Raw genomic sequence first — 25,321 nt, 5'->3', positions numbered from 1 at the left:
CATTAACAAAGTCGGTGTATCAGGGCTAGAAGTGTCTTTGTGTCCCTACATCAATTTTCACATTTAAAAGGTGGGACCAACTCCTAAGCATGCAGCAGAATATGCTGCAACACGCTTGCTTCCTGGAACCTCGCTTTCCCCAGGAAAAATTGAACATGCTGAATGAGTGAATATGGGAGAACGCCTTCCCACAGGTTTCTTGCGGTCCAAGTTGGCCACCTACTCGCAGCTTGCTTTCTAGACCTTTTCGTATTTTTTAACGCGTCGCCCTTGTGTTAAAGTAAGCTGCTGCTCCAGAGATCTGGGAAACGCTCACCATTATTCAACATTAAACAAATAAGAAACTACATTTCGTTCTTAAACAGTAATGTTCTTCAACTTTCTTCCCCCAAAATCCTTCATTTTTGTTGTTTCCATATTTGTTCTTGCTATAACATGCATGTGATGTTTAGCTGATTTATTATTGTTTGCTTTCTTATTTTGTTTTTTTATATATAATGAAAATTATGTGAAGCAAGAGATTGTTTAATTCTTAAATATTTGAGCTTGATTGTTTGAAAGAACCGGGTTCTGAGTTCTGTGTGGATTTTTGTTTTCGTGATCGGCCTTCTACCTGTTTGTCATTTTTTTTTTAATTAGTTTCAAGCTTCTATATGATTTTATAGATAAAATAATGTGTTACTAAATTATAAGAATACTTGTTCCTGTTTTATAGCTTGGTGTTTGAACAAAATGAATATTCTAATGAGAGTTGCCGCCATTTTATAGGACAGCTGAGTTCACTTTTGCTAACAATTTCCTTTGGAAAATCAATACTGTCATGGAAAAAATATATACATGGTCCAGCCAGCCACTAGATTCTCTATATATCTTAGAAATCTAGATCTTGAAGTCTAAGGTTTTGCCTTAAGGGAATGGACATAGTGAACAACGATTCTAGCGGTAGGCATAATTTCATCAAAATGATCAAGCAATGTCCTAGAAATAGAAGCCCATATTCGTGTTGTTTGGAACTAGCTCTGAATTTGTAAAACCAATGTTAGGAATATAATTGCTGGGAAATTCCGATGTAAAATCATAACATGCCTAAACGTATTTGGTAGTTGTCATGGAATCAATTGTTTTGATGCTTCAACAAACGTCTTTTTACCAGATTTGCACTATTAGTGGTGTCCTACAACGTTGCTTGTTGTCTTCATTTGTCCACAAAATTTCGAGTGTTTGAATTGGCCTCTCTATTTAACTTTTGCCCTGGGCTCCTCCTGTTCCAATAGTGGCTCCTTTCATCTTACTTCTGTCATCTCCTTTGTGTCAGGTTCAATAGGTGATAGCTTCTAAATTTTACTAGCATCCTAAAGCTGTTGGGACTTCTACACTCTCGATATGGCATTGGCTAGAATAGCTAGGAGTGGCTTAAGAAGGTCAGGAGGTAGCATCGGCGGTTACCAACTTCAGAATTATACGCTCTGCGAGGGAGTATCCACATATAACTCCTTACCTTCTTTTGAAAATGTATCACCTCATGGCAACGTATCATACTTACCCAACATTAGGATGGCAAGTTCCTTGGGGTATTGGAGCAGAGGAGTAAGGACAACCCCACATTTTCAATTTCAAAATGCAGAGAGAATTGTGGAGGAGTCTGAATCAGAATATGAGGAACAACCAAGGTATGGAGGACTAGAAGCGACGAAGCCAGGTGAAAAGCCAAGGGTGGTTGTCCTTGGTACAGGATGGGGTGCATGCCGGTTCCTTAAAGGACTTGATACCAAAATTTATGATGTTGTTTGCATATCTCCAAGGAATCACATGGTCTTCACTCCTTTGCTTGCTTCAACTTGTGTTGGAACCCTGGAATTTCGCTCTGTAGCTGAGCCAGTTAGTCGGATACAGACTTCATTGGGGACACAACCCAATTCATACTTTTATCTGGCTTCCTGCACTGGCATCGACACTGACAAACATGAAGTGAGTGAGTTCTTCAACCGCACTTATGTTTAGCTTAATTATTCTTATTTTTTATCCTTCTGCTTAACTTTTTACTTCCACTTTGAAGGATATATTTCAGTTACCATGAATATAACTATAAACTGTTATGTCAATGATTGATGCCATTGGCAGATATTATATTCACTGCATGTCACATGAGGTGCTTCAAACTGCCATGGAAGCATCAATAATAATATAGTATAAGATCAACTGTCCCCTGTTATGATATTTAATTAAAGCATGGTTATGAGAATTAACTGATTTGTGAAAGTATCTATACCGTGAGTCTCTAGTTGACATGGATGTCTAACCTGTTTTATTTTACATTCTGACTTGATCTTATATTTTCTTATAGGTTTACTGTGAGACTGTCAGCAATGGAGGATCATCTCATGAGCCTCACTACTTTAAAGTTGCATATGACAAACTTGTAATTGCTGCTGGAGCTGAACCTTTAACTTTCGGCATCAAGGGGGTGAAGGAAAACGCATTTTTCCTTCGTGAAGTACATCATGCCCAACAAATAAGGAGGAAGCTTCTCTTGAACCTCATGCTTTCGCAAAATCCAGGTGAGCTTTCAGCATCAAGGTTTTCTTAACTTGTTCTCTTTGATAGCCTTGGAGACAAAGTGACGCTGTCCTTTTTGATTGTGTCATTACTGAAGTTTTAGCTTTCTTGTATGACTCTGTTTGTGATCTTGAAATTCAATTTATTATCACAGGCATATCAGAAGAAGAGAAGAATCGCCTTTTACACTGTGTTGTCATTGGTGGTGGCCCAACAGGGGTAGAGTTTAGTGGTGAATTGAGTGATTTCATCATGAAAGATGTCCAGGAGCAGTATGCTCACGTCAAAAGTTATATCAAAGTTACCCTCATTGAGGTACTGAGAACTCTTCATAATTTTAGATAGATGAGTTATCATGTCATTACCAATTAAGTTTACCAATGCTTCTATTGGACAGGCAAATGAAATTTTATCATCCTTTGATATCAGCCTGCGGCAGTATGCAACAAATCACTTTTATAAGGTAATTTAAACTGCTTTCTGTATGCTGGAGAATGTTTCAATATAATTCTTTTATTTATCACTGACATGGAATTTTGTACCAGTCTGGTGTTTGCCTCGTGAAAGGTGTTGTAAAAGAGGTGCATCCCGAAAAGATAGTTCTAAATGATGGGACTGTTGTTCCATACGGCCTCCTGGTCTGGTCTACAGGTGTTGGTCCCTCTGAGTTTGTGAAATCGCTAAATCTTCCCAAGTCACCTGGTGGGAGGTATAAGAAGCGGCATTGTCTTTTGCACTTCCATCTTTTCATTTTCCTTCTCTGTATCTAATCTGGATAGTCTAATCTTATTGAATGATACAGAATTGGTGTCGATGAATGGTTGAGAGTGCCATCTGTGCAAGATGTATTTGCACTTGGAGATTGTGCTGGTTTTCTGGAACAGACAGGGAGGCCAGTGCTTCCAGCTCTAGCACAGGTCAGATCCCCTCTGCTCTAACAAATTCTTACCTCCTATGACACTCTGATCTCTCTTAGGTATTGAATGATACACCATAGAAGTCACAAGTTGTGTTAATCCTTATTTTTCCTTAAAACTGCGAGGACTTCTGTTATTGGCAAATTATATGTGATTGAGTTGAACAGAGCCAATGATTGGTAAAACTCTAGAACATGAAGAGACTATGAAAGTGTTCACTGTTCGATAATGACTGATCTTGTTAAGGCAGTGCTTTCCTGCAATTCAGTAATTTAATAGAGAAACAATTTGTTTATCACATTATTATAAGCACATCAAATCTTAATGAGAAAGCACTATCAATAGGACATTTCAGAGAATGATGCCGAAGTCTGTAATGTTTGAGCCAGGTTGCTAACTTGTGTGTAATTTTGAAACAGGTTGCTGAAAGGCAAGGCAAATATTTGATGGAATTATTTAACAAGATAGGAAAGCAAAATGAGGGCAAGGCATTGAGTGCGCAGAACATTCCTCTGGGGGACCCTTTTGTGTACAAGCACCTTGGAAGCATGGCATCGGTTGGCCGCTACAAAGCCTTGGTGGATCTACGCCAATCAAAGGTAAATGTTTTAGGCATTTGATGTTGAATCCTCATAGTACTAACGGTTCTAAGCAATGAAAATCTGGGTTACTTTGCAGGATGCAAAAGGCATATCACTTGCAGGATTTGTGAGCTGGTTTATTTGGCGCTCTGCATATCTGACACGGGTTGTCAGTTGGAGGAACAGGTTTTATGTTGCAGTTAACTGGGCAACAACTCTAGTTTTCGGCAGAGATAACTCTAGGATCGGATAAGTTGAAACCAAGATCTACATGTCATCTGAAAATTGCTTTCCTTTGGGCACATTAGTTAGCTCTTCATAGCTTTATTTTTGTATAGGACAATTATATACTTATTGGTGGGTCTTGGAAAGTAATTTTTTGTGTAAGCAAGGATCTGGAACGGTTCTGAATAAAGACTCCTTTCTTTATATTCCAAAAACAATGCAAGAAACAAGCCAATTACAGCTAATGCAAAACAAAATTTCCTTTTGTCTTCAATAAACCAGTGCGAACTTTCTACAAACTCAAATACTCTAAACAAAATGTCAAGTTAATTCTCATGATCGGCGACTGGTGTGGCAGAAGATTGAAGCCACAGTGTGAGCTAAACCCACCAGAATTGCCACCTTAACTTGACCCCTCTTGGGGATTGGACGGCCACTAGATAACCTATGAGGGAAATTTCCACCGTTGATCATAGCACTTCTTGCACCAGCCATGTCTTCTTTGTAACTCTTAAGCCTGCCTTTTTCAAGATCCGGATAGAGTGAGAGAAAGGGCTGCTGAATTCGTTTTCTGAGAGCGTTTTGCGTTGCTTGGGAGGGTTGGTGGCTTGGCTTTATAAAGGGCGGGATGGGTAAAATGGTAATTGCAGCGGAATATATTACTAATTTTGTAGACTGTTTGTTTGAAGAGAGTTCACGATTTTGACCCTGAAATCCCCAAGCTTAGTTGTGCTCGTATGTTTTATAATTTTGAAGTTGTTGGACCTTGCAATGGCGGTACACCTATATATTTATATACCTTTAAATATATAATTTAATATGTAAATAATATATTATTATATAATTAAGTAATATTTTATTTTTAATTTAAAATTATTTAATTATATAATAATATATTATTTGTATATTTAATTATGTAAAAAAAAATATATATATATAAAAATTTTATAAACAAAATAATAGAATAATATTATATATTTATTTATTTTTAAATATATATATATATATATAATATAAAATAATGTGATTAAATATTACTTAATTATTTGATTAAATATTATTTTATCCTTAAAATTATTTAATTATTTGATGATATATACTAAAAACTTAAAATAAGTTTACATAATTTTATTAAAATTGATATTATTTTATTTTATTTCCATGGCCAGTAATATTATTGTTATATTTATTTCATTAGACTAATATAGGCCCTTTAATTAATGTTATTAAATTTCAATAATATTATTAAATAAGTAGTTGAAAAGTTTACATTACAAAATCTTTCATTCTATCTACAGTTTTTGAATTAAAATAAAATTTAATCTGTTGAATTCCATTAACAAAAGAATGATTTAGATTTTGCAACAATTAATATAATTAAAGGACAAGTTAGTCATTTGAGCATGTAGAAAATTTGAAAAAGAAAAGGAATTGTTAGTGGTGGCGGGGTTTGGATTTGGCATAAAAATCACGTGGCAATTTCTTTAAGAAAATGATCAATAATAATAATGTGTAGCTTTATCTGTTTTTTCATAATTAGCTACCTGCATTCAACTATATTTCCAAGTGTCCCAGTAGTTGATGATTCTTTCACACATGTTGTCGGAGACCCGTTAATTTTATATATCAATAAAATTATATATATAAATAATGATATATTATCATATAATTAAATATTATTTTATTTTTAATTTTTAATTATCTAATTATATAATAATATATTATTATTTATGTATAAATTATTTATATAATATTACTTTTTATTTATTTATTAATCATAAGTCTATGATAAAAAAAATATATGGGTTTAAAAGAAAATGGAGAATATGGTTTTATAATATCTTAAATAGCTTTGGATGGGAGGCTTATTATACTTGGGAAGATTTTATTGACAAAATCTTGTTTGATTCAATGAATATTGTGGTTGATTCAATGTACTTGGTAAGTTCCATGAATGAACCTCTTTTGTTTTGTGAAGTTTTTAGGTTCTTAGATTATGTCAAGGAGGGAATAGATTCTTCATGTAATGTTATATCTAGACTGTTTATAAAAGAATAGCCCCCCACCGCTTCAACTTCAATTCAACTTTTCATTGTCAATTAAAACTAGTCTTTAATAAAACACCAGCCTTTCCATCCCTTTGCTCATGCATTCCCATTGCTTCTTTCTTTTTGATGCCCACTTGTTCAACTTTCTTTTTTAAATACATGGAGTTTCCTATGCTACCCGGCTGCCAAGAGATGCCCACCCTTGGGCTATAGTGGTTGATACAGGACGACATCAGCGTCTATGTGATCTGCTTATGTTATTTTTATTCTTAATCTTGCCAGTTTTCTTTTTTTTTTTTGTGAAAAACCCTTTTTTTTTTTAGAGTTGTAATGAATATATTGTATAGGTTAAATCCCAAATTTTGTCATCAATCGTATAATTATAATACTAATTAAGTTAATTACTAGATCTTATACCCATTACCTCTTTTTGAGAATCCCAACTTCACACCACTCCAACTACTCTTGAAATATCATTTAGTAATTCATTTTAAACTTTACACTTCCCCAATTGCTGTTTTCCAATTAATATTTCTATTAAACCTAAACATCATTGGTGATTGCCCATTCCACATATGAATTCGATAAAAATCCTAGAAGACATTGATGAGATGGCGAATTGATTGCACTAAGTTTCAAATTTTACTACGCACAAACACTAGAAGTTACACTCTAAACATTACATAAACAACAAAAAATTCCAAGTTTCATGGATCTTCTTCCCTCCAGAAGAACAAAAGTACCCTCCAATTCACCATCTCCCTCACTGGTATCAAAATTTACGCTTCTGGGTTTAATTACTGAGAAAGCCTGGTACTTTTACATCTGCTATTGAGAGAGAAGATGGAAGGAAAAGAGTGAGCCAACCCCAACACAATCCCCATCTTAACTTGACCCCCTTTTTGGAATCAAACGCCCTGAAGAAAATCTCTGGGAGGAATAAACACCGCCATTGTTCATCACAGTATTCCTCCTACTTGCCATTTTCAGAATCTGTTTGAGGAATCACTAGAAAGAAAGAAATAGAGTGAGTGAGACAGAGAGTGTCCGATGAGTTGGTGTTTGCTTTGTAGGACTTTAAAGTTTTAAGACAAGTCGCTTTATATAAAGATTGACATGATAATTTGCCCTTGCTGAAAGCCATATGTCACTTAATAATTCACTGATTTAAATTGATTAAGTGAAGAAGAAGATAAGGACTAGATGGAGATGCTCTACTATTTTGACAATGGTGCTAAAGTATGATATAATAGTTTTATTGCTCACACGGGGGAATTCTTTTTTGAGGTTTTGAATAGGAAGAATCTTAGGTAGCCAATAAGTCTTGGCCAAATGCCTGCAAGACTTGCACACTTGAGTTTGAAAGAGAAATTAGAGTGCATTGAATCTGGGCTTTATGTTTGCTTGAGAGTTGAGATTGAGAGAGAGAGAGAGAGAGAGCAAGGCATTATTGGTCTTTGATATTTATTAAGAATGGATGCGGATGGGTTCAATGTCATATTCAACATCAAAATGACCCACTTAATTGAGAAAATATGATGTTGGATTTGACACAAAATTCCAAGATTCAAGCAATTGGAATAAATCCAAGTACTCAAGTATGAAAGAAACAAAAATTAAAATCTTTTCCTTTATAATAAAATAATATACCTAAATAATAATATATTATCATATAATCAAATATTATTTTATCTTTAATTTAAAATTATATAATCATATGATAATATATTATTTTTTATATACAAAATTATAGATGTAATAGTTTTCTTCATCTATCATTGCATTTTCATACCAAAAAAAAGTTAGTTATTTGGTGTTAGGCAAACAAGATTTTTAAAAAATATATGAAGTGAAATTAAAATTTGATTCCTTTAAAAAACAATAAAATTGTTTTATCTAATATTGAGTATTTGATTAGATATCTAAATAATATATTATTATATAATTAAATAATTTTAAATTATAATAAAATTATATCAAATTATATAATTATATATCCAGTCGCGATGTGCTTTAACAAAATATATACATCGTCCAGCCAGCCGCTAGATTCTCTATATATCTTAGAAATCTAGATCTTGAAGTCTAAGGTTTTGCCTTAAAGGAATGGACATGGTGAACAACGATTCTAGCGGTAGGCATAATTTCATCAAATGATCAAGCAATGTCCTAGAAATAGAAGCCCTTATTCGTGTTGTTTGGAACTAGCTCTGAATTTGTAAAACCAATGTTAGGAATATAATTGCTGGGAAATTCCGATGTAAAATCATAATTTCATTCATTCTAGAGATCTACAAGACTTTTCTCTTTGTATGTGGCTTCACATGGCGCAGAAACCAAAGTTGACTATGACTTTTCTTGTCCAGTTGTCATGGAATCAATTGTTTTGATGCTTCAACAAACTGTCTTTTTGCCAGATTTGCACTATTAGTGGTGTCCTACAACGTTGCTTGTTGTCTTCATTTGTCCACAAAATTTCGAGTGTTTGAATTGGCTTCTCTATTTAACTTTTGCCCTGGGCTCCTCCTGTTCCAATAGTGGCTCTTTTCATCTTACTTCTGTCATCTCCTTTGTTTCAGGTTCAATAGGTGATAGCTTCTAAATTGTACTAGCATCCTAAAGCTGTTGGGACTTCTACACTCTCGATATGGCATTGGCTAGAATAGCTAGGAGTGGCTTAAGAAGGTCAGGAGGTAGCATCGGCGGTTACCCACTTCAGAATTATACGTTCTGCGAGGGAGTATCCACATATAACTCCTTACCTTCTTTTGAAAATGTATCACCTCATGGCAACGTATCATACTTACCCAACATTAGGATGGCAAGTTCCTTGGGGTATTGGAGCAGAGGAATAAGGACAACCCCACATTTTCAATTTCAAAATGCAGAGAGAATTGTGGAGTCGTCTGAATCAGAATATGAGGAAGAACCAAGGTATGGAGGACTAGAAGCGACGAAGCCAGGTGAAAAGCCAAGGGTGGTTGTCCTTGGTACAGGATGGGGTGCATGCCGGTTCCTTAAAGGACTTGATACCAAAATTTATGATGTTGTTTGCATATCTCCAAGGAATCACATGGTCTTCACTCCTTTGCTTGCTTCAACTTGTGTTGGAACCCTGGAATTTCGCTCTGTAGCTGAGCCAGTTAATCGGATACAGACTTCATTGGGGACAGAACCCAATTCATACTTTTATCTGGCTTCCTGCACTGGCATCGACACTGGCAAACATGAAGTGAGTGACTTCTTCAACCGCACTTATGTTTAGCTTAATTATTGTTATTTTTTATCTTTCTGCTTAACTTTTGACTTCCACTTTGAAGGATATATTTCAATTACCATGAATATAACTATAAACTGTTATGTCAATGATTGATGTCATTGGCAGATATTATATTCACTGCATGTCACATGAGGTGCTTCAAACTGCCATGGAAGCATCAATAATAATATAGTATAAGATCAACTGTCCCCTGTTATGATATTTAATTAAGGCATGGTTATGAGAATTAACTGATTTGTGAAAGTATCTATACCGTGAGTCTCTAGTTGACATGGATGTCTAACCTGTTTTATTTTACATTCTGACTTGATCTTATATTTTCTTATAGGTTTACTGTGAGACTGTCAGCAATGGAGGATCATCTCATGAGCCTCACTACTTTAAAGTTGCATATGACAAACTTGTAATTGCTGCTGGAGCTGAACCTTTAACTTTCGGCATCAAGGGGGTGAAGGAAAACGCATTTTTCCTTCGTGAAGTACATCATGCCCAACAAATAAGGAGGAAGCTTCTCTTGAACCTCATGCTTTCGCAAAATCCAGGTGAGCTTTCAGCATCAAGGTTTTCTTAACTTGTTCTCTTTGATAGCCTTGGAGACAAAGTGACGCTGTCCTTTTTGATTGTGTCATTACTGAAGTTTTAGCTTTCTTGTATGACTCTGTTTGTGATCTTGAAATTCAATTTATTATCACAGGCATATCTGAAGAAGAGAAGAATCGCCTTTTACACTGTGTTGTCATTGGTGGTGGCCCAACAGGGGTAGAGTTTAGTGGTGAATTAAGTGATTTCATCATGAAAGATGTCCAGGAGCAGTATGCTCACGTCAAAAGTTATGTCGAAGTTACCCTCATTGAGGTACTGAGAACTCTTCATAATTTTAGATAGATGAGTTATCATGTCATTACCAATTAAGTTTACCAATGCTTTTATTGGACAGGCAAATGAAATTTTATCATCCTTTGATATCAGCCTGCGGCAGTATGCAACAAATCACTTATATAAGGTAATTTAAACTGCTTTCTGTATGCTGGAGAATGTTTCAATATAATTCTTTCATTTATCACTGACATGGAATTTTGTACCAGTCTGGTGTTCGCCTCGTGAAAGGTGTTGTAAAAGAGGTGCATCCCGAAAAGATAGTTCTAAATGATGGGACTGTTGTTCCATACGGCCTCCTGGTCTGGTCTACAGGTGTTGGTCCCTCTGAGTTTGTGAAATCGCTAAATCTTCCCAAGTCACCTGGTGGGAGGTATAAGAAGCGGCATTGTCTTTTGGATTTCCATCTTTTCATTTTTCTTCTCTGTATCTAATCTGGATGGTCTAATCTTATTGAGTGATACAGAATTGGTGTCGATGAATGGTTGAGAGTGCCATCTGTGCAAGATGTATTTGCACTTGGAGATTGTGCTGGTTTTCTTGAACAGACAGGGAGGCCAGTGCTTCCAGCTCTAGCACAGGTCAGATCCCCTCTGCTCTAACAAATTCTTACCTCTTATGACACTCTGATCTCTCTTAGGTATTGAATGATACACCATAGAAGTCACAAGTTGTGTTAATCCTTATTTTTCCCTAAAACTGCGAGGACTTCTGTTATTGGCAAATTATATGTGATTGAGTTGAACAGAGCCAATGATTGGTAAAACTCTAGAACATGAAGAGACTATGAAAGTGTTCACTGTTCGATAATGACTGATCTTGTTAAGGCAATGCTTTCCTGCAATTCAGTAATTTAATAGAGAAACAATTTGTTTATCACATTATTATAAGCATATCAAATCTTAATGAGAAAGCACTATCAATAGGACATTTCAGAGAATGATGCCGAAGTCTGTAATGTTTGAGCCAGGTTGCTAACTTGTGTGTAATTTTGAAACAGGTTGCTGAAAGGCAAGGCAAATATTTGATGGAATTATTTAACAAGAAGATAGGAAAGCAAAATGGGGGCAAGGCATTCAGTGCGCAGAGCGTTTCTCTGGGAGACCCTTTTGTGTACAAGCATCTTGGAAGCATGGCGTCGGTTGGCCGCTACAAGGCCTTGGTGGATCTACGCCAATCAAAGGTAAATGTTTTAAGCTTTTGATGTTGAATCCTCCTCAATCTACTCAACTGTTCTAAGCGATAAGCACCTGGGAGAATTTGCAGGATGCAAAAGGCATATCACTTGCAGGATTTATGAGCTGGTTTATTTGGCGCTCTGCATATCTGACACGCGTTGTCAGTTGGAGGAACAGGTTTTATGTTGCAGTTAACTGGGCAACTACTCTAGTTTTCGGCAGAGACAACTCTAGGATTGGATAAGTTGAAACCAAGATCTACATGCCATTTAAAAATTGCTTTCTTTTGGGCACATTAGTCAGCTCTTCATAGCTTTATTTTTTACAGATAATTATACACTTATTGGTGGGTCTTGGAAAGTAATTTTTTGTGTAAGCAAGGATCTGGGAGGGTTCTTCTTCATATTTCAAAATCAATGCAAGAAACAAGCCAATTACAGCTAATGCAAAACAAAATTTCCTTTTCTCTGCAATAAACCAGTAAAAACTTTGTCAAGATTCAACTACTCAACAAAATCTAAAGTTAACTGTCATAATCGGCGACTGGTGTGGGAGAAGATTGAAGCCAGTGAGTGAGCTAAACCCACCAGAATTGCCACCTTTACTTGACCCCTCTTGGGGATTGGACGGCCACTAGATAACCTTTGAGGGAAATTTCCACCGTTAATTATAGCACTTCTTGCACCAGCCATGTCTTCGTTGTAACTCTTAAGCCTGCCTTTTTCAATAATCAGAAAGAGTGAGAGAGAGAGAGTTGCCGAATTCGTTTTCTGAAAGCTTTCTGCGTTGCTCGAGAGAGTTGATGGATTGTTTTATGAAACGAGTTATGGTTAAAATGGTAATTGCAGTGGAATATATCACTAATTTTGTAGGCTGTTTGTTTGACGAGAGTTGACGATTTTGACCTTGAGATTCCACTCCCGAGCTTAGTTGTGTTCGTATCAATGTTTTTAAAAACAAATCGATGATCGAATTAGTTATTTCACTAATTTGTGATTCAATTGATAATTGATCAGTTTAATTTATTATTAAATTTAATTTAATTTTTTAAATAATATCAAAGTAATCAATAAATTTTATTTAAAAATTTATAAAAAGATCAATCAAGATAATCAGACTTATGATTATTAAAACATATCATTTCTAAGTGATGATAATTACTCACTTGATTTTAATAAAACAATTAAATGAAAAAAATCTCTTTATCTCATGATACAGGAAAAAAAATATAATTTTGTAAGTTATAATTTATATATGATATTTCAATATATATGAGATGTCTTTTTTCTTCTTTTTAATTTTATTTTCGATTTTATATTTTCCTTACAGACTTTTAAATATTAATGTAGTCTAATATAAAATAATTAAATTACTTAAAAATAATTAAAAATTTTAAAAATACCTTAAATTTTGGTTAAATCCGGTTTTGTCAGTTTTGATCAGTTCATCGGATTTGACTGAATTAACAAGTAAGTCAGTTTTTAATGTTATTCAGATCGAACATAAGACTGGTTTTCGATTCAATCAGTGTCAATTTGATTCGATTTTTAAAACAATAATTCATATGTTTTATAATCTTGTAGTTGTTGGGCCTAACATATGGGTCTTTACTGTTGTATCAAAAGGGCAAGTGTATTTTTAATATATATTTTTAATGTATAAATAATATATTATTGTGATTAAATATTATTTTATTTTAATTATATATTATTTATATATGTAATTATATATTAAATATGTATATATATAATTTATTAATAAAATAATATTATTTATTTTAGTTGTTAGTAACATTATTGTTATATTTATATCCTCGGACAGAAATAGGATAAAAAAGCACCTTTAATTAATGTTATTTAGTTTCAATAATATTATTAAATCAATACTTAAAAATTTTTACATTACAAAATCTTTTATTCTATCTAAAGTTTTAAAATAAAAATAAAAAAATTTATCAGTTGATTTCCATGATCAAAAGAATGGGTTAGGTTTTCAACAAATCAATATAAGTAAAGGACAAATTAGTCATTTGAGTTTGAATTTGGCATAAAAATCACGCTGCAATTTCTTTAAAGAAAATGATTAATACTAATGTGTGGCTTAATCTGTTTCTTCATGATTAGGGAGCTGTATTCAAATTTAGTTCCAGGTGGCTGATTATTTCGAATATGTTGTGGGAGATCCATTGATTTTGTTGATTTATTAATGTTAAAAAATATGGTTTTAAAGGAAAATGGAAAATGTGGTTTATAATATCTTAAATAGATATGGATGGGAGGTTTATACTTGGAAGATTTTGTTGAATAGATCTGTTGTAGGATTCAATGAATATTATGGGTTGATTCAATGTACTCGATAAGTTGGAGATCGAACCAATTTACCAATTTTTTGAATTAAATTAAGCTAAATTTTTAGTTTAAAAAAACTTATGAATGAAATCGAATTGATTTAAAAATTAACTGATTTTAAATCGAGTAGAATTTTTTATTAATTAGTTGTTGAACTAAATTTTAAAAAAGTTATCATATTTTATTTTTTCCTAATTTTTTTAAAAAGTATGTTCAATATTTTATTGTTATTTTATTCAAATTTTTAAAAATCAATTCGATTTAGTTAACTAATTTTGAAAATTAGATAAACTGATAATTGAACTGAAAAAACGGGTTTTCTATTTTTTTGAATCGTTATCCAAACCAATTTTTCAAATAATCTATTTTTCAATTCAATTTTTAGTTCAAAAATTGGTTAGATTGGATTATTGAATAATTTTGAACACCCCTACTGAAAAGTTTGTTCCATGAATGAACCTCTTTTGTTTTATAAGGTTTTTATGTGCTGAGATTATGTCAAGGAGGGAATAGATTCTTCATGTAATGTTTTAGTTAGATTGTTTATAAAGGAATAGCCCCCCACCGCTTCAACTTTTCATTGTCAATTTTAATAAAACACCAGCCTTTCCATCCCTTTGCTCATGCATTCCCATGGCTTCTTTCTTTTTTATGCCCACTTGTTCAACATTCTTTTTTAAATACATAGAGTTTCCTATGCTACCCGGCTGCCGAGAGATGCCCACCCTTGGGCTATAGTGGTTGATACAGGACAACATCAGCGTCTATGTCATCTGGTTATGGTATTTTTATTCTTTATCTTGGCAGTTTTCTTTTCTTTTTTTTTGAAAAACCCTTTTTGAATAATTTTTTTTTTACAGTTGTAACAAATATATTGTATAGGTTAAATCCCAACTTTTGTAATTGATCTTATAACTATAATACTAATTAAGTTAATTACTAAATCTTATACCCATTACCTCTTTTTGACAATCCCAACTTTCACACCACTCCAGCGACTCTTGAGTTGTCATTTAGTAATTCATTTTAATTTTTACACTTCCCCAGTTGCTGTTTTCCGATTAATATTTCTCTTAAACCCAAACATCATTGGAGATTGCCCATTCTACATATGAATTCGATATAAATACTAGCAGACATCGATGAGATACTAAACAAGAGTAATGCCGAATTGATTGCACTAAGTTTCAAATTTTCCTATGTACAAACACTAGAAGTTACACTCTAAACATTACATAAACAACAAAAAATTCCAAGTTTCATGGATCTTCTTCCCTCCAGAAGAACAAAAGTACCCTCCAATTCACCATCTCCCTCACTGGTATCAAAATTTATTCTTCTGGGTTTAATTACTGGGAAAGCCTGGTACTTTTACATCTGCTATTGAGAGAGAAGATGGAAGCAAAAGAGTGAGCCAACCCCAACACAATCCCCATCTTAACTTGACCCCTCTTTGGAATCAAACGCCCTGAAGAAAATCTCCGGGAGGAATTAACACCGCCATTGTTCATCACAGTATTCCTTCTACTTGCCATTTTCAGAATCTGTTTGAGGAATCACAAGAAAGAAAGAAACAGAGTGAGTGCGACAGAGAGTGTCCAACGAGTTGGTGTTTGCTTTGTAGGACTTTAAAAGTTTTAAGACAAGTCGCTTTATATAAAGATTGACATGATAATTTGCCCTTGCTGAAAGCCATGTGTCACTTAATAATTCACTGATTTAAATTGATTAAGTGAAGAAGAAGATAAGGACTAGATGGAGATGCTCTACTTTTTTGACAATGGTGCTAAAGTATGATATAATAATTTTATTGCTCACACGGGGGAATTCTTTTTTAAGGTTTTGAATAGGAAGAATCTTAGGTAGCCAATAAGTCTTGGCCAACTGCCTGCAAGACTTGCAGACTTGAGTTTGAAAGAGAAATTAGAGTGCATTGAATCTGGGCTTTATGTTTGCTTGAGAGCTGAGATTAAGAGAGAGAGAGAAAGGCATTGGTCTTTGATATTTATTAAGAATGGATGCGGATGGGGTCAATGTCATATTCAACATCAAAATGACCCACTTAGTTGACAAAATTCCAAGATTCAGGCAATTGGAATAAATCCAAGTACTCAGGTATGAAAGAAACAAAAATTAAAATTTTTCCTTTATAATAAAATAATATGCCAAAATAATAATATATTATTACATAATCGAATATTATTTTATCTTTAATTTAAAATTATATAATCATGTGATAATATATATATATTTTTTATATATAAAATTATAAATATAATAATTTTCTTTCATTTATCATTGCATTTTCATACAAAAAAGAACTTAGTTTTTTGGTCTTAGACAAACAAGATTTTTAAAAAGTATATGAAGTGAAATCAAAATTTGATTCCTTTAAAAAACAATAAAAATATTTTATCTAATACTGAGTATTTGATTAGATATTTAAACAATATATTATTATATAATTAAATAATTTTAAATTATAATAAAATTACATCAAATCATATAATTATATATCAAGCGCCAATGTGCTTTAACAAAATCTTTTGGGCTTTAAAGAAAATCAGCTAACCCACCAAGAAAGTTTTTGATGGTAAGCCAAGGCTAGTGTTGGGTAAGGCAATTAGGGGCATTTTATGTTGGGGAATGAGGCCCAACCCAACCCAAGTTAACAAGGCCATTGTTACACGTTTAAACCAGGAGCTTGCCAAATGAACATCACGTTGAACAAAATTTAAGTCTCTTTATTATCAATAATATTTTAAAATTTTAATTAAATTCTCTTTCGAATAAATTGAAAGCACAGAAAGAGACAACAATGGGTCAGGTGCTTTCACCAACATGGACTCCAACTCCAACTCCTTGTTGTGTTGGATTTCCTTTCGGTATAAATATATTCCCTTTCACGGTTACAGCGACAACAATCATCGGGAACCACACAAACACAGAGCCAATTTTCATTTGCTTGTCAATTAAGATGCCTTTGAATTGTTCAAGTCTTGTAACCCAACGGCCATTCATCCGAACAACAAGACGATTATTGACTCCACACCATGGAAAGTTTCACACCTTCTCTTTCTTATTCAATTGCCAACATATCACTAGAAACACCCAGTACAAAAGCAAAACACCCCACAGTGTTTCTTTATCCAAGTTTGATACTAACTATTATGTTTCTTCTTCGATTATGGAGGAGCAGCAGCAGGGAAATCTTAGTCTTGACAAGTCTTTAGAGGCTAAGTACTCTAAAGAATTGGATGTTGCTGTGAGAGCTGTGCAAATGGCTTGCTTTCTTTGTCAAAAAGTGCAGGAAAATTTGATTTCTAAGAGTAGTAATCAGGTCCACTCTAAGGATGATAATTCTCCTGTCACAGTTGCAGGTTTATCTCACTATTCGTTTCCTGTTTCAATTATTTTCAGTTGTTGTGTTTTGAACTGGGTATTTGTTGTTGTGCTTGTTGCAGTGTGTAATGGCATTGTTTTGGTTCAGAATTGTTCTTTATGGTTGGTTCAGTATTGTTTCATTGAATTGTTATTATTGTCTATCAGTTCTTGACTTTCTACTGGATATTAATTCCTAGAATTAACAATATTGATAAAGGTTGAATAATTTGTGGCTAAAATGAACACATTGAGCTAAGAATATTGGTTCTTCTCCTTGGGTGGGAAGAACTGTTGAATCTCTCTGTTTGACTACCGGAGCAATAACGCAAGACAGCCCATCTATCTAAAATATTGAGGATAACTCCATCCACTCGTTCATGGAGGTATGGCGTGACTTTTTTGATTTGCAAAACCTGTAAAATGCAGTTTTTATGCAGCCATATATATCCAACTTTAGCTGTTTGAAATACAATGCCAGAAACAGGAGAAAAATGTTTTTTTCCTTCAATGTTTTTGAAGTGTTTACGTATGCTTTTCATTGAAGATATTATTAATATTGCAAGCACTTGTTGAGAATAATAGTTTATATCGTTAGGCTGTTGGTAGATGTTGTACATGGATAATAGATCGATGGCTGGATTATGTACAATTTTCATTAATTATGCTGTCACGCATCATTTCTATATGTCAGAATGTGTATATTCTTGTAGTCGCAACTGCCTTTCTATGTATGTAGAACCATTTCACTGCTAAACATTTAGAAAGCATTGGATTTCAAGCTGGAACTATGGACTTCTGTGCCTAAGTTGGGCTCGAATTTCTGTACAGATTCTAGTATACACTATCATACATAATGTGGAGGGTTACAGCAATTTAGTTTAAGATAAAACTAAGAACTCAGTCTCGTAAGCTGCATCATTTATTCATGTAGAATTGGTTTAGATCTATCTGGTCACGAGTTATGAGCTGCATATCTATCAATCATTTTGGCTATTTGAGTTCTCCAGAATTGGATTGGAGGATATTTTATCATTGGGCTCATGCATCTCAACTTGGATCAATCTTTTTATGACAAATACATGTTTTGTTTACATGCTAAATATTGCTCCAAGTTTACTGTTCCAACATTATTAGAGCTAATCAGACATTCTTGTTTAACATAGCTGTTTGCTGCTAACTGATATGATTTTGGATGTTAGAACCTATGTGATATTTATGCTACATCATCCTACTTTATCCAGTGAACAACACTCTCTTTTTTATTTCTTTAACTATGCCATGGTACTTGTGCTCGCAGTAGAGCTACATGCTCAGCTTCTTCAGGGGAAGAACTTGTTGAATTTGCTCTCTGTTGTCAGGCGTCATTTGTTAGACTGATCAATGCACTTGTTTACTTAGAAAAGTTAAAGCCATGTCTGACTTATCGCTTAACACATTTAGTTTCGTTGTAATCTTCTTTTTTTTTTCAAAAAACACCGTTAGCGTGGCTTGATAAGGTTTCAGATCATGTTCTTAAACCCATCTCACTGAGGAATTATCTACTTGATAGTATTAATCAGGATAGGATCTATTTGATTATCACTGATTTATAAAATATAGGTTGTGAAGTACAAACATGTAAAGAAAAAGTGAGAAAGCGATGACTGAATGACCATGTACTTGGATCAAATTTTCTGTTGCTTTGCAAGTTATTATACTAAATTTTTAAGCATCTGAACGTTGATTTTATGTTGGTTTAAGTGTGATTTGTTATTCGTAGAACACTAAAAATTGGATATTTCATTTGGCATAACTGATTATCCTTACAACTTTGCAAAATAATCATATTTTTGGCTGATATCTCGGTCACCTGGTGAAAATTGAAAACAGATTGGAGTGTTCAAGCGATTGTTAGCTGGCTACTTTCAGAGTCATTTGGGAGTAAAAATGTGTCAATTGTTGCTGAAGAAGATGTCCAAAGTCTGTCCACAGCTGAGGCAGCTGGCCTGTTAGAAGCAGTGGTGAAAACCGTGAATAACTGTTTAGTTGAAGCACCCCGATTTGGGTTCCAAGGTCCAGTCATTCCCCTTAGGACCTCAGAGGTGCTTGAAGCAATCAGTCGATGCAACTCAAATGGGGGCCCTGAAGGAAGATTTTGGGCACTTGATCCTGTTGATGGCACATTGGGGTTTGTACGAGGAGATCAATATGCTATTGCTTTAGCATTGATTGAAAATGGAGAACCTGTGGTTGGAGTTCTTGGCTGCCCTAACTACCCAATGAGGAAAGAATGGCTGAGTTATCATCACCGCTATCACAGAATCATATCTAAATTGACCCCACTGACATCTGAGTCGTGGGACAAAGGTTGTGTAATGTATGCTAGGAGAGGTAGTGGAGGGGCTTGGATTCAGCCTTTGATCCTAGGAAATAAGAAGCTAGTGTTGCTAAACTCTGCAAGGCCAGTTAAAGTTTCCTCCATTGAGAATCCAGCATTGGCAACTTTCTGTGAACCGGTTGAGAAGTCAAATTCAAGTCACTCCTTCACAGCAGGACTAGCTCACAGTGTTGGTCTTAGGTGCATACCATTTTTCCTTTAGTCTCCTTCCAAGAATTTGTGGTACTATGGCATTGTTCACCATTCCCTTTTTCATTGTTTTACTAATATGTAAATTTATCGGCTGCAGGAAGCAACCATTGCGTGTGTACAGCATGGTGAAGTATGCAGCCATAGCTCGTGGGGATGCTGAAATATTTATGAAGTTTGCAAGGTGTGGATACAAGGAGAAGATATGGGATCATGCAGCTGGTGTTGTTATCATTGAAGAAGCTGGAGGTGTGGTAACTGATGCTGGAGGACATCCACTGGACTTCTCAAGGGGCATATATGTAGAGGGGCTTGATAGAGGTATAATTGCTTGTGCTGGTGCCAAACTTCATGAAAAAATCATCAGTGCTGTTGATGCTAGCTGGGACTCCTCTAGTCTATAAACACCAATAAGAACAAACCACTTTTCTATTATAATGAATGTTGATGGTTGGGAAGGATAGGCTTCAGTGCATGCAAAATCAGTAGGTTTTTTTAGCAATGTTATGTACACACACTTTTAAATACATAGATGATATATCATCATATAATTGAGTATCTAATTATTAGTTAACTTGGGATAGAATAAGCTCAAAACCTTTCCGATTTTAGTAAAGAGAGGATTGATCAAATTAAAATAATGGTCCAAAGACCCCAAAGGATAGCTTACGTGATGAAGCGAAATGACCTCTTTGTGATCAATTTGAAACTGAATAATGAAATGATATAACAAAAGCGAAACCGTAAATTATTTAATACAGTAGTTATAGATATAATCATTGTATTTTGAAATTTACTTATTTAACGAAATTGGATAGGGTTTTAAAACTTGTGGTGCGGAGGTACAGTTTTTGTCCATTGAATCATGAATTTAGTAACTAGTTAGGTTGTGGAACTGGACTCATTAAAAAGTTTGCTGCAAACTAACCAACAGAAACACAACCATTCTGTGTAATTAGGCGTATATTCTTTAACACCTTCTAGTAATGTTTTCAATTAATTATTAAAAAAAATCAATTTTATAATAATTAATGTAAATTTATCACTATCAATATGATGCCACATGTTTCTCTGAACTTGCATAAATATCCCCACCTAAACTTAGTAAAGAGCCTTGACTATATTGTGATAAAATGTTGTCTGACAAAATCCTGAAAAAGGTGGCTGGCTAGGTCTTGAACTTAAAGTTTTGCCAGCAAGGAAGCATACGTCATGAATAAATCCATATATAAGTTTATTTCACGGTCAAAAGTCCTTTTCCCACCCAAGGTCTGGTGAAATCACAATTCACACCCATAATTTTTAATAATTTAAATATTTACTGCTATATTAAAATTTACTATTAAAATTAATAGTAAAAATGTGTCATCCCTAGTGAAAAAAAAATTCCTAAGAGATAAATAATCATTTTTTAAACTTTACATAAAAAAAAAATTATTAGATTTTTAAACATAAAAAGAGGGATATGGTAAATTTTTATTTTTTTTAAATATTTTTAACTAAATAAAAATTTTACTCTTTATCTAACAATAAATTTTAGTAAAATAATATATATTTAAGTTTTTAAAATATAACAAGTGTGAGTTTGGGATTTCACCAAGCCTTGGGTGGGAATAACTCTTTTGGCCTAAGTTTCATGGATGGAATTAATTAATGGTCGGTCCTTTCCTTTAAATTTTGATGGGTTCTCTTGACAACAAGTTGCGGAACAGGTTGGTTCCCTTGTCCTTGCCATACTGTTAATGGAGATCTTTTGATTGTGATTTGCAAGAGTTAAGTGAAACTCATTGTCTCAGATTTTGGCTGCCTCGTAGCAATTAAGTTTTATTAAAACAGTTTGACTTAATGTTACTTGGACGTTTTCAAATCTTGCTAAGCATTGAATGAAGATTTATGTACGGAGAAATATCTAGTTAAACAGTCAATCAAAGAGAAAAATCAGTTTCAATTATCAATTAAAACAAATAGTCTAAAAGAAAATTTATTAAATCGCAGACGGCATCTAAAGAGGGAGAGTGAGATATAGATGTAAAAGAAAACATATACAATGATAATGAAAAAGAGTCAACAAAAAAGAGATTATAGGTATCGAATTGCAACGTAACAATGACAATGGATGTGGCAACATGTGATTTTGGGATGGAGTGGGATGAAGAGGAAGAAGAAAGAAAGATTTTAAAATGGTGGGGTGTGAAGAGGAAGAAGAATGAAAGATTTTAAAATGGTGGGGTGTGAAGAGAAAGAAGAAATCAATATTGATTTGATTTTTGTTTGCTATGGATTCATGGTGAAAGTGGAATGACTGCGAGTGGTGAACTCTAATAGAGAGGTAAAAATATATATATATATATTTTGTGATTTTATTATAGAATGATAATAAATTGGTAATCAGCAATAACAAACATTATTTATATTTTTGTTATTTTTATCTTAAAATAAGATAAAATTTACAAGTAAAATTTAATGAAAGGCGGGAATTTATAGTTTTTTATTTTTTCATGTGGGAAATAATTGATGAAAGGTGGGAATTTATGGTTTTTTTACTTTTTCATGTGGGAAATAATTGTTCTCCCATGTGAGTGTGTGTGTGCGCACGCGCGTGTGTGCATATATATATATATATATATATATATATATATATATATATATATATATTACTTATAATAAAATTATAGGGTTTTTGTGGATGCTTGTATGAAGGCAGCACCACTCTGGAAGCCATCTAGATTCGTTTAACCTGAAAAGTCTTACAAGTACGAAGCAAGTGGCATTTAACTCATTAAAATGAGGTAGATATAATTATCTAATATTTTTTTAATCCAGAAATTTTATTTAAATTAGGCTTTTTTTAGTATTAAGTTAATTATATTAGATCAGATAAATTTTTGATTTTATAATTATTCGTTTTAATAAGTTAAATTTTTAATTTTAATATATTACTAAAAAAAATATTTAAATCTATATTTTTTATATATGAAAACCTACTATTTTATTGTTTAATATTTTTATTATTGCTATTAATTTAATTATTTGGAGTTTGGTTTGGTTTGGACTTCAGAAGCATCAGAAGAACTTGGTGGTGTCAGAATTAATGTAGATGTGCATAATAATTTTGACCCAGAAATCACATTAATGAGCTCGCCGTTGGGAGGTTGGAACATTTATGCCTTCATCTTCTCCTCCACTCTTAACCCTCTGATTTTCCTTCAAAAACGACAATGCCTTCTATTTCCAATTTCCTTTTACACTTCTATTTCATTAATAAATATCTATCTTTGACTTCATTGCTACTTATTCTACTGAATAATATAATCATGATATTTAAAAAATTAGATATTTATTTTAGATATATAAATTTATATATGTTATCATATAATTGGGTATTACTTTATCTTTAATTCAAAAATATTCAATCATGTGATGATACATATAAATATATACCGAAAATGGAATGGATAATGTTTTATAAGTACAAAATTGAGATTCCAATTTGGTATTTTTACTATATTCAATTCGCTTATCATGTTTTAGTCAAGAAGATGTTCTCAAATCAATTACCATATAAATTCGGATCCTAGAATAGAGGAAGAACTTGCCATTGGACTAACAAATGGTCCAAATTCCTAATCCCAAACTTAAATTTAATGCTTTCTTAAAGTCACCAACACCAAACATTTCACTATCATTACTATGCATACAACTATATAAATTATAAGTATTTTGGTTTTATATATTTAATTGGGTATATAGATAATATATTATTATATATTTAAATAATTTTTAATTAAAAATAAAATAATATTCAATCATATTATAATACATTATTATTTGAGTATTTAGTTTGACTCTCAAAGCTGGATTGAGATAAATTTTCTCGAAAGATAGGGCCTTTATTGCATCCAACCTACCCTACATTCATTGTGGCCCTCTCTTATCTGTCCTCTCTTTCATTTCTTTCTTTATAAATTGCATTCATAAACTTAACACTTTCTACTTTCTGCTTATCAAAATCCAGAATTTCATCCAGAATTTCACATTCAACAATGAGCTCCAAAACTACCTTTCTCTTAGCCATTTTGCTCATCACCACTTCACTTTGCATGGCAACCCGACCTGGATCATCCGACCCGTTTTCAGCTCCACCCAAGCGCTCCCAAAACAACAAAGGTGGTGGAAACGACGGTGGGCTAGGTGGGATATTACCCCCTGGATCTGGCTTCAGCATACCTGGGTTTGGAAATGGGATATTTGGCGGCGGGTATGGTGCCGGCTATGGAGATCCGAACGGAGGGCACTCAAAGAATGGTGCCATTAGGACCAGTGTGGTGTGTAAAGTGAAGGGTCCATGTTACATGAAGAAGCTGACGTGTCCATCAAAGTGTTTTACGTCGTACAGCCGATCTGGAAAGGGGTACGGAGGCGGAGGTGGCGGCGGCGGGTGCACCACGGACTGTAAGAAGAAATGCATTGCTTATTGCTGAGCAAAGAGTGGTGGTCTTAGCTATAGTTTCTAGAAATACTACTAGTGGCTTTATGAATGCATATTATATGCATCACTTTTATTATATATTATATATATATATATATATATATATATATATATATTATAAACTATATTATGTTATGTTTTATGGGTTATCCTGTAACCCTCTCTTTTTCTCTAGGTCGTGGATCTATGGTTGAAGGTATTTATTATCTTTATAATATGATATAATTATATATGTAGAGATGAATAAAAATGAGAGAGCCCATGTTTGATCATGAAGGAAATAGTTGCTAAGTCTAAGATGATGAAATGGGGTAAATTTAATGTTTGGAAAGTTCAAAGATTCCAATCTAAGGATTTTAAGCACAAAGTCTTTTGAAGAATTTTGTGAATAATTATGGAGGTTAAAGGGTGTTTTGTTGAAATGCATTTTTGATAGAGAGAAAGAAATGATGGAAGATAGTAGATAGCTTTGTCGGAAAACCACTCTGGTATGTCTCTCAATTTGATAATATATTTAAATAGTATTATATACATAATAATTATAATAATTTTACACACAAATAGTTACATGTTACCATATAATTATGTATTGTTTCATGATATGTTATCGTTTGTATATATAATTATATTTATTATTTATACATATAGTTTTATTGAATATATTTTTATTTATTTATTTATTTATTTATTTTACATTTAACCAATTTAAAAGTTGATATATAATTATATTATCACGGGACATTCTCTAAGTATAAAACAAAAACAAAGTTATGTGTACATACAAATTTTATTAACATATTAATACAAAGAGGGTGATAACATATATTATTATTTGTATAAACAAATAAATCTTACTAATATATTATTACAAAA

General features: G+C 33.3%; 4 protein-coding genes across 5 annotated transcripts; all 4 read left to right on the top strand.

Annotated features, from left to right (window-relative positions):
* The first annotated feature begins 123 nt into the window (after positions 1-123).
* On the top strand, positions 124-4,494 carry LOC123218740 (internal alternative NAD(P)H-ubiquinone oxidoreductase A1, mitochondrial-like). The gene is made up of 9 exons (XM_044640332.1): positions 124-364; positions 1,316-1,968; positions 2,345-2,558; positions 2,711-2,871; positions 2,954-3,019; positions 3,102-3,265; positions 3,359-3,473; positions 3,893-4,072; positions 4,152-4,494. Exons 2-9 carry the CDS (start codon positions 1,384-1,386, stop codon positions 4,305-4,307), a joined length of 1,641 nt encoding a protein of 546 aa, XP_044496267.1. The 5' UTR covers positions 124-364; positions 1,316-1,383; the 3' UTR covers positions 4,308-4,494.
* On the top strand, positions 244-12,112 carry LOC123218739 (internal alternative NAD(P)H-ubiquinone oxidoreductase A1, mitochondrial-like). Of its 2 annotated transcripts, XM_044640331.1 has the most exons (9): positions 244-364; positions 8,907-9,559; positions 9,936-10,149; positions 10,302-10,462; positions 10,545-10,610; positions 10,693-10,856; positions 10,950-11,064; positions 11,484-11,666; positions 11,750-12,112. In XM_044640331.1, the coding sequence occupies exons 2-9, from the start codon at positions 8,975-8,977 to the stop codon at positions 11,903-11,905; spliced, it is 1,644 nt and encodes a 547-aa protein (XP_044496266.1). In that variant the 5' UTR covers positions 244-364; positions 8,907-8,974; the 3' UTR covers positions 11,906-12,112. The 2 variants fall into 2 exon arrangements, with proteins under 2 accessions (XP_044496266.1, XP_044496264.1); XM_044640329.1 differs by lacking the exon at positions 244-364 and having other exon boundaries at positions 8,846-9,559.
* A 4,686-nt stretch (positions 12,113-16,798) lies between these two features.
* On the top strand, positions 16,799-20,522 carry LOC123218596 (PAP-specific phosphatase HAL2-like). Its single transcript, XM_044640095.1, has 3 exons — positions 16,799-17,389; positions 19,263-19,950; positions 20,060-20,522. The coding sequence occupies exons 1-3, from the start codon at positions 16,828-16,830 to the stop codon at positions 20,361-20,363; spliced, it is 1,554 nt and encodes a 517-aa protein (XP_044496030.1). The 5' UTR covers positions 16,799-16,827; the 3' UTR covers positions 20,364-20,522.
* A 3,419-nt stretch (positions 20,523-23,941) lies between these two features.
* LOC123218595 (cold shock protein 2-like) lies at positions 23,942-24,724 on the top strand. Its single transcript, XM_044640094.1, has one exon. It carries the CDS (start codon positions 24,003-24,005, stop codon positions 24,438-24,440), a length of 438 nt encoding a protein of 145 aa, XP_044496029.1. The 5' UTR covers positions 23,942-24,002; the 3' UTR covers positions 24,441-24,724.
* Positions 24,725-25,321: the final 597 nt, after the last annotated feature.

The sequence above is a fragment of the Mangifera indica genome, chromosome 6 (genome assembly GCF_011075055.1).
Source record: "Mangifera indica cultivar Alphonso chromosome 6, CATAS_Mindica_2.1, whole genome shotgun sequence".
In the NCBI taxonomy this organism is placed as follows: domain Eukaryota; kingdom Viridiplantae; phylum Streptophyta; class Magnoliopsida; order Sapindales; family Anacardiaceae; genus Mangifera; species Mangifera indica.
The sequence above is the reverse complement of the archived record's forward strand: the minus strand, read 5'-3'. Positions and strand labels throughout refer to the sequence as shown.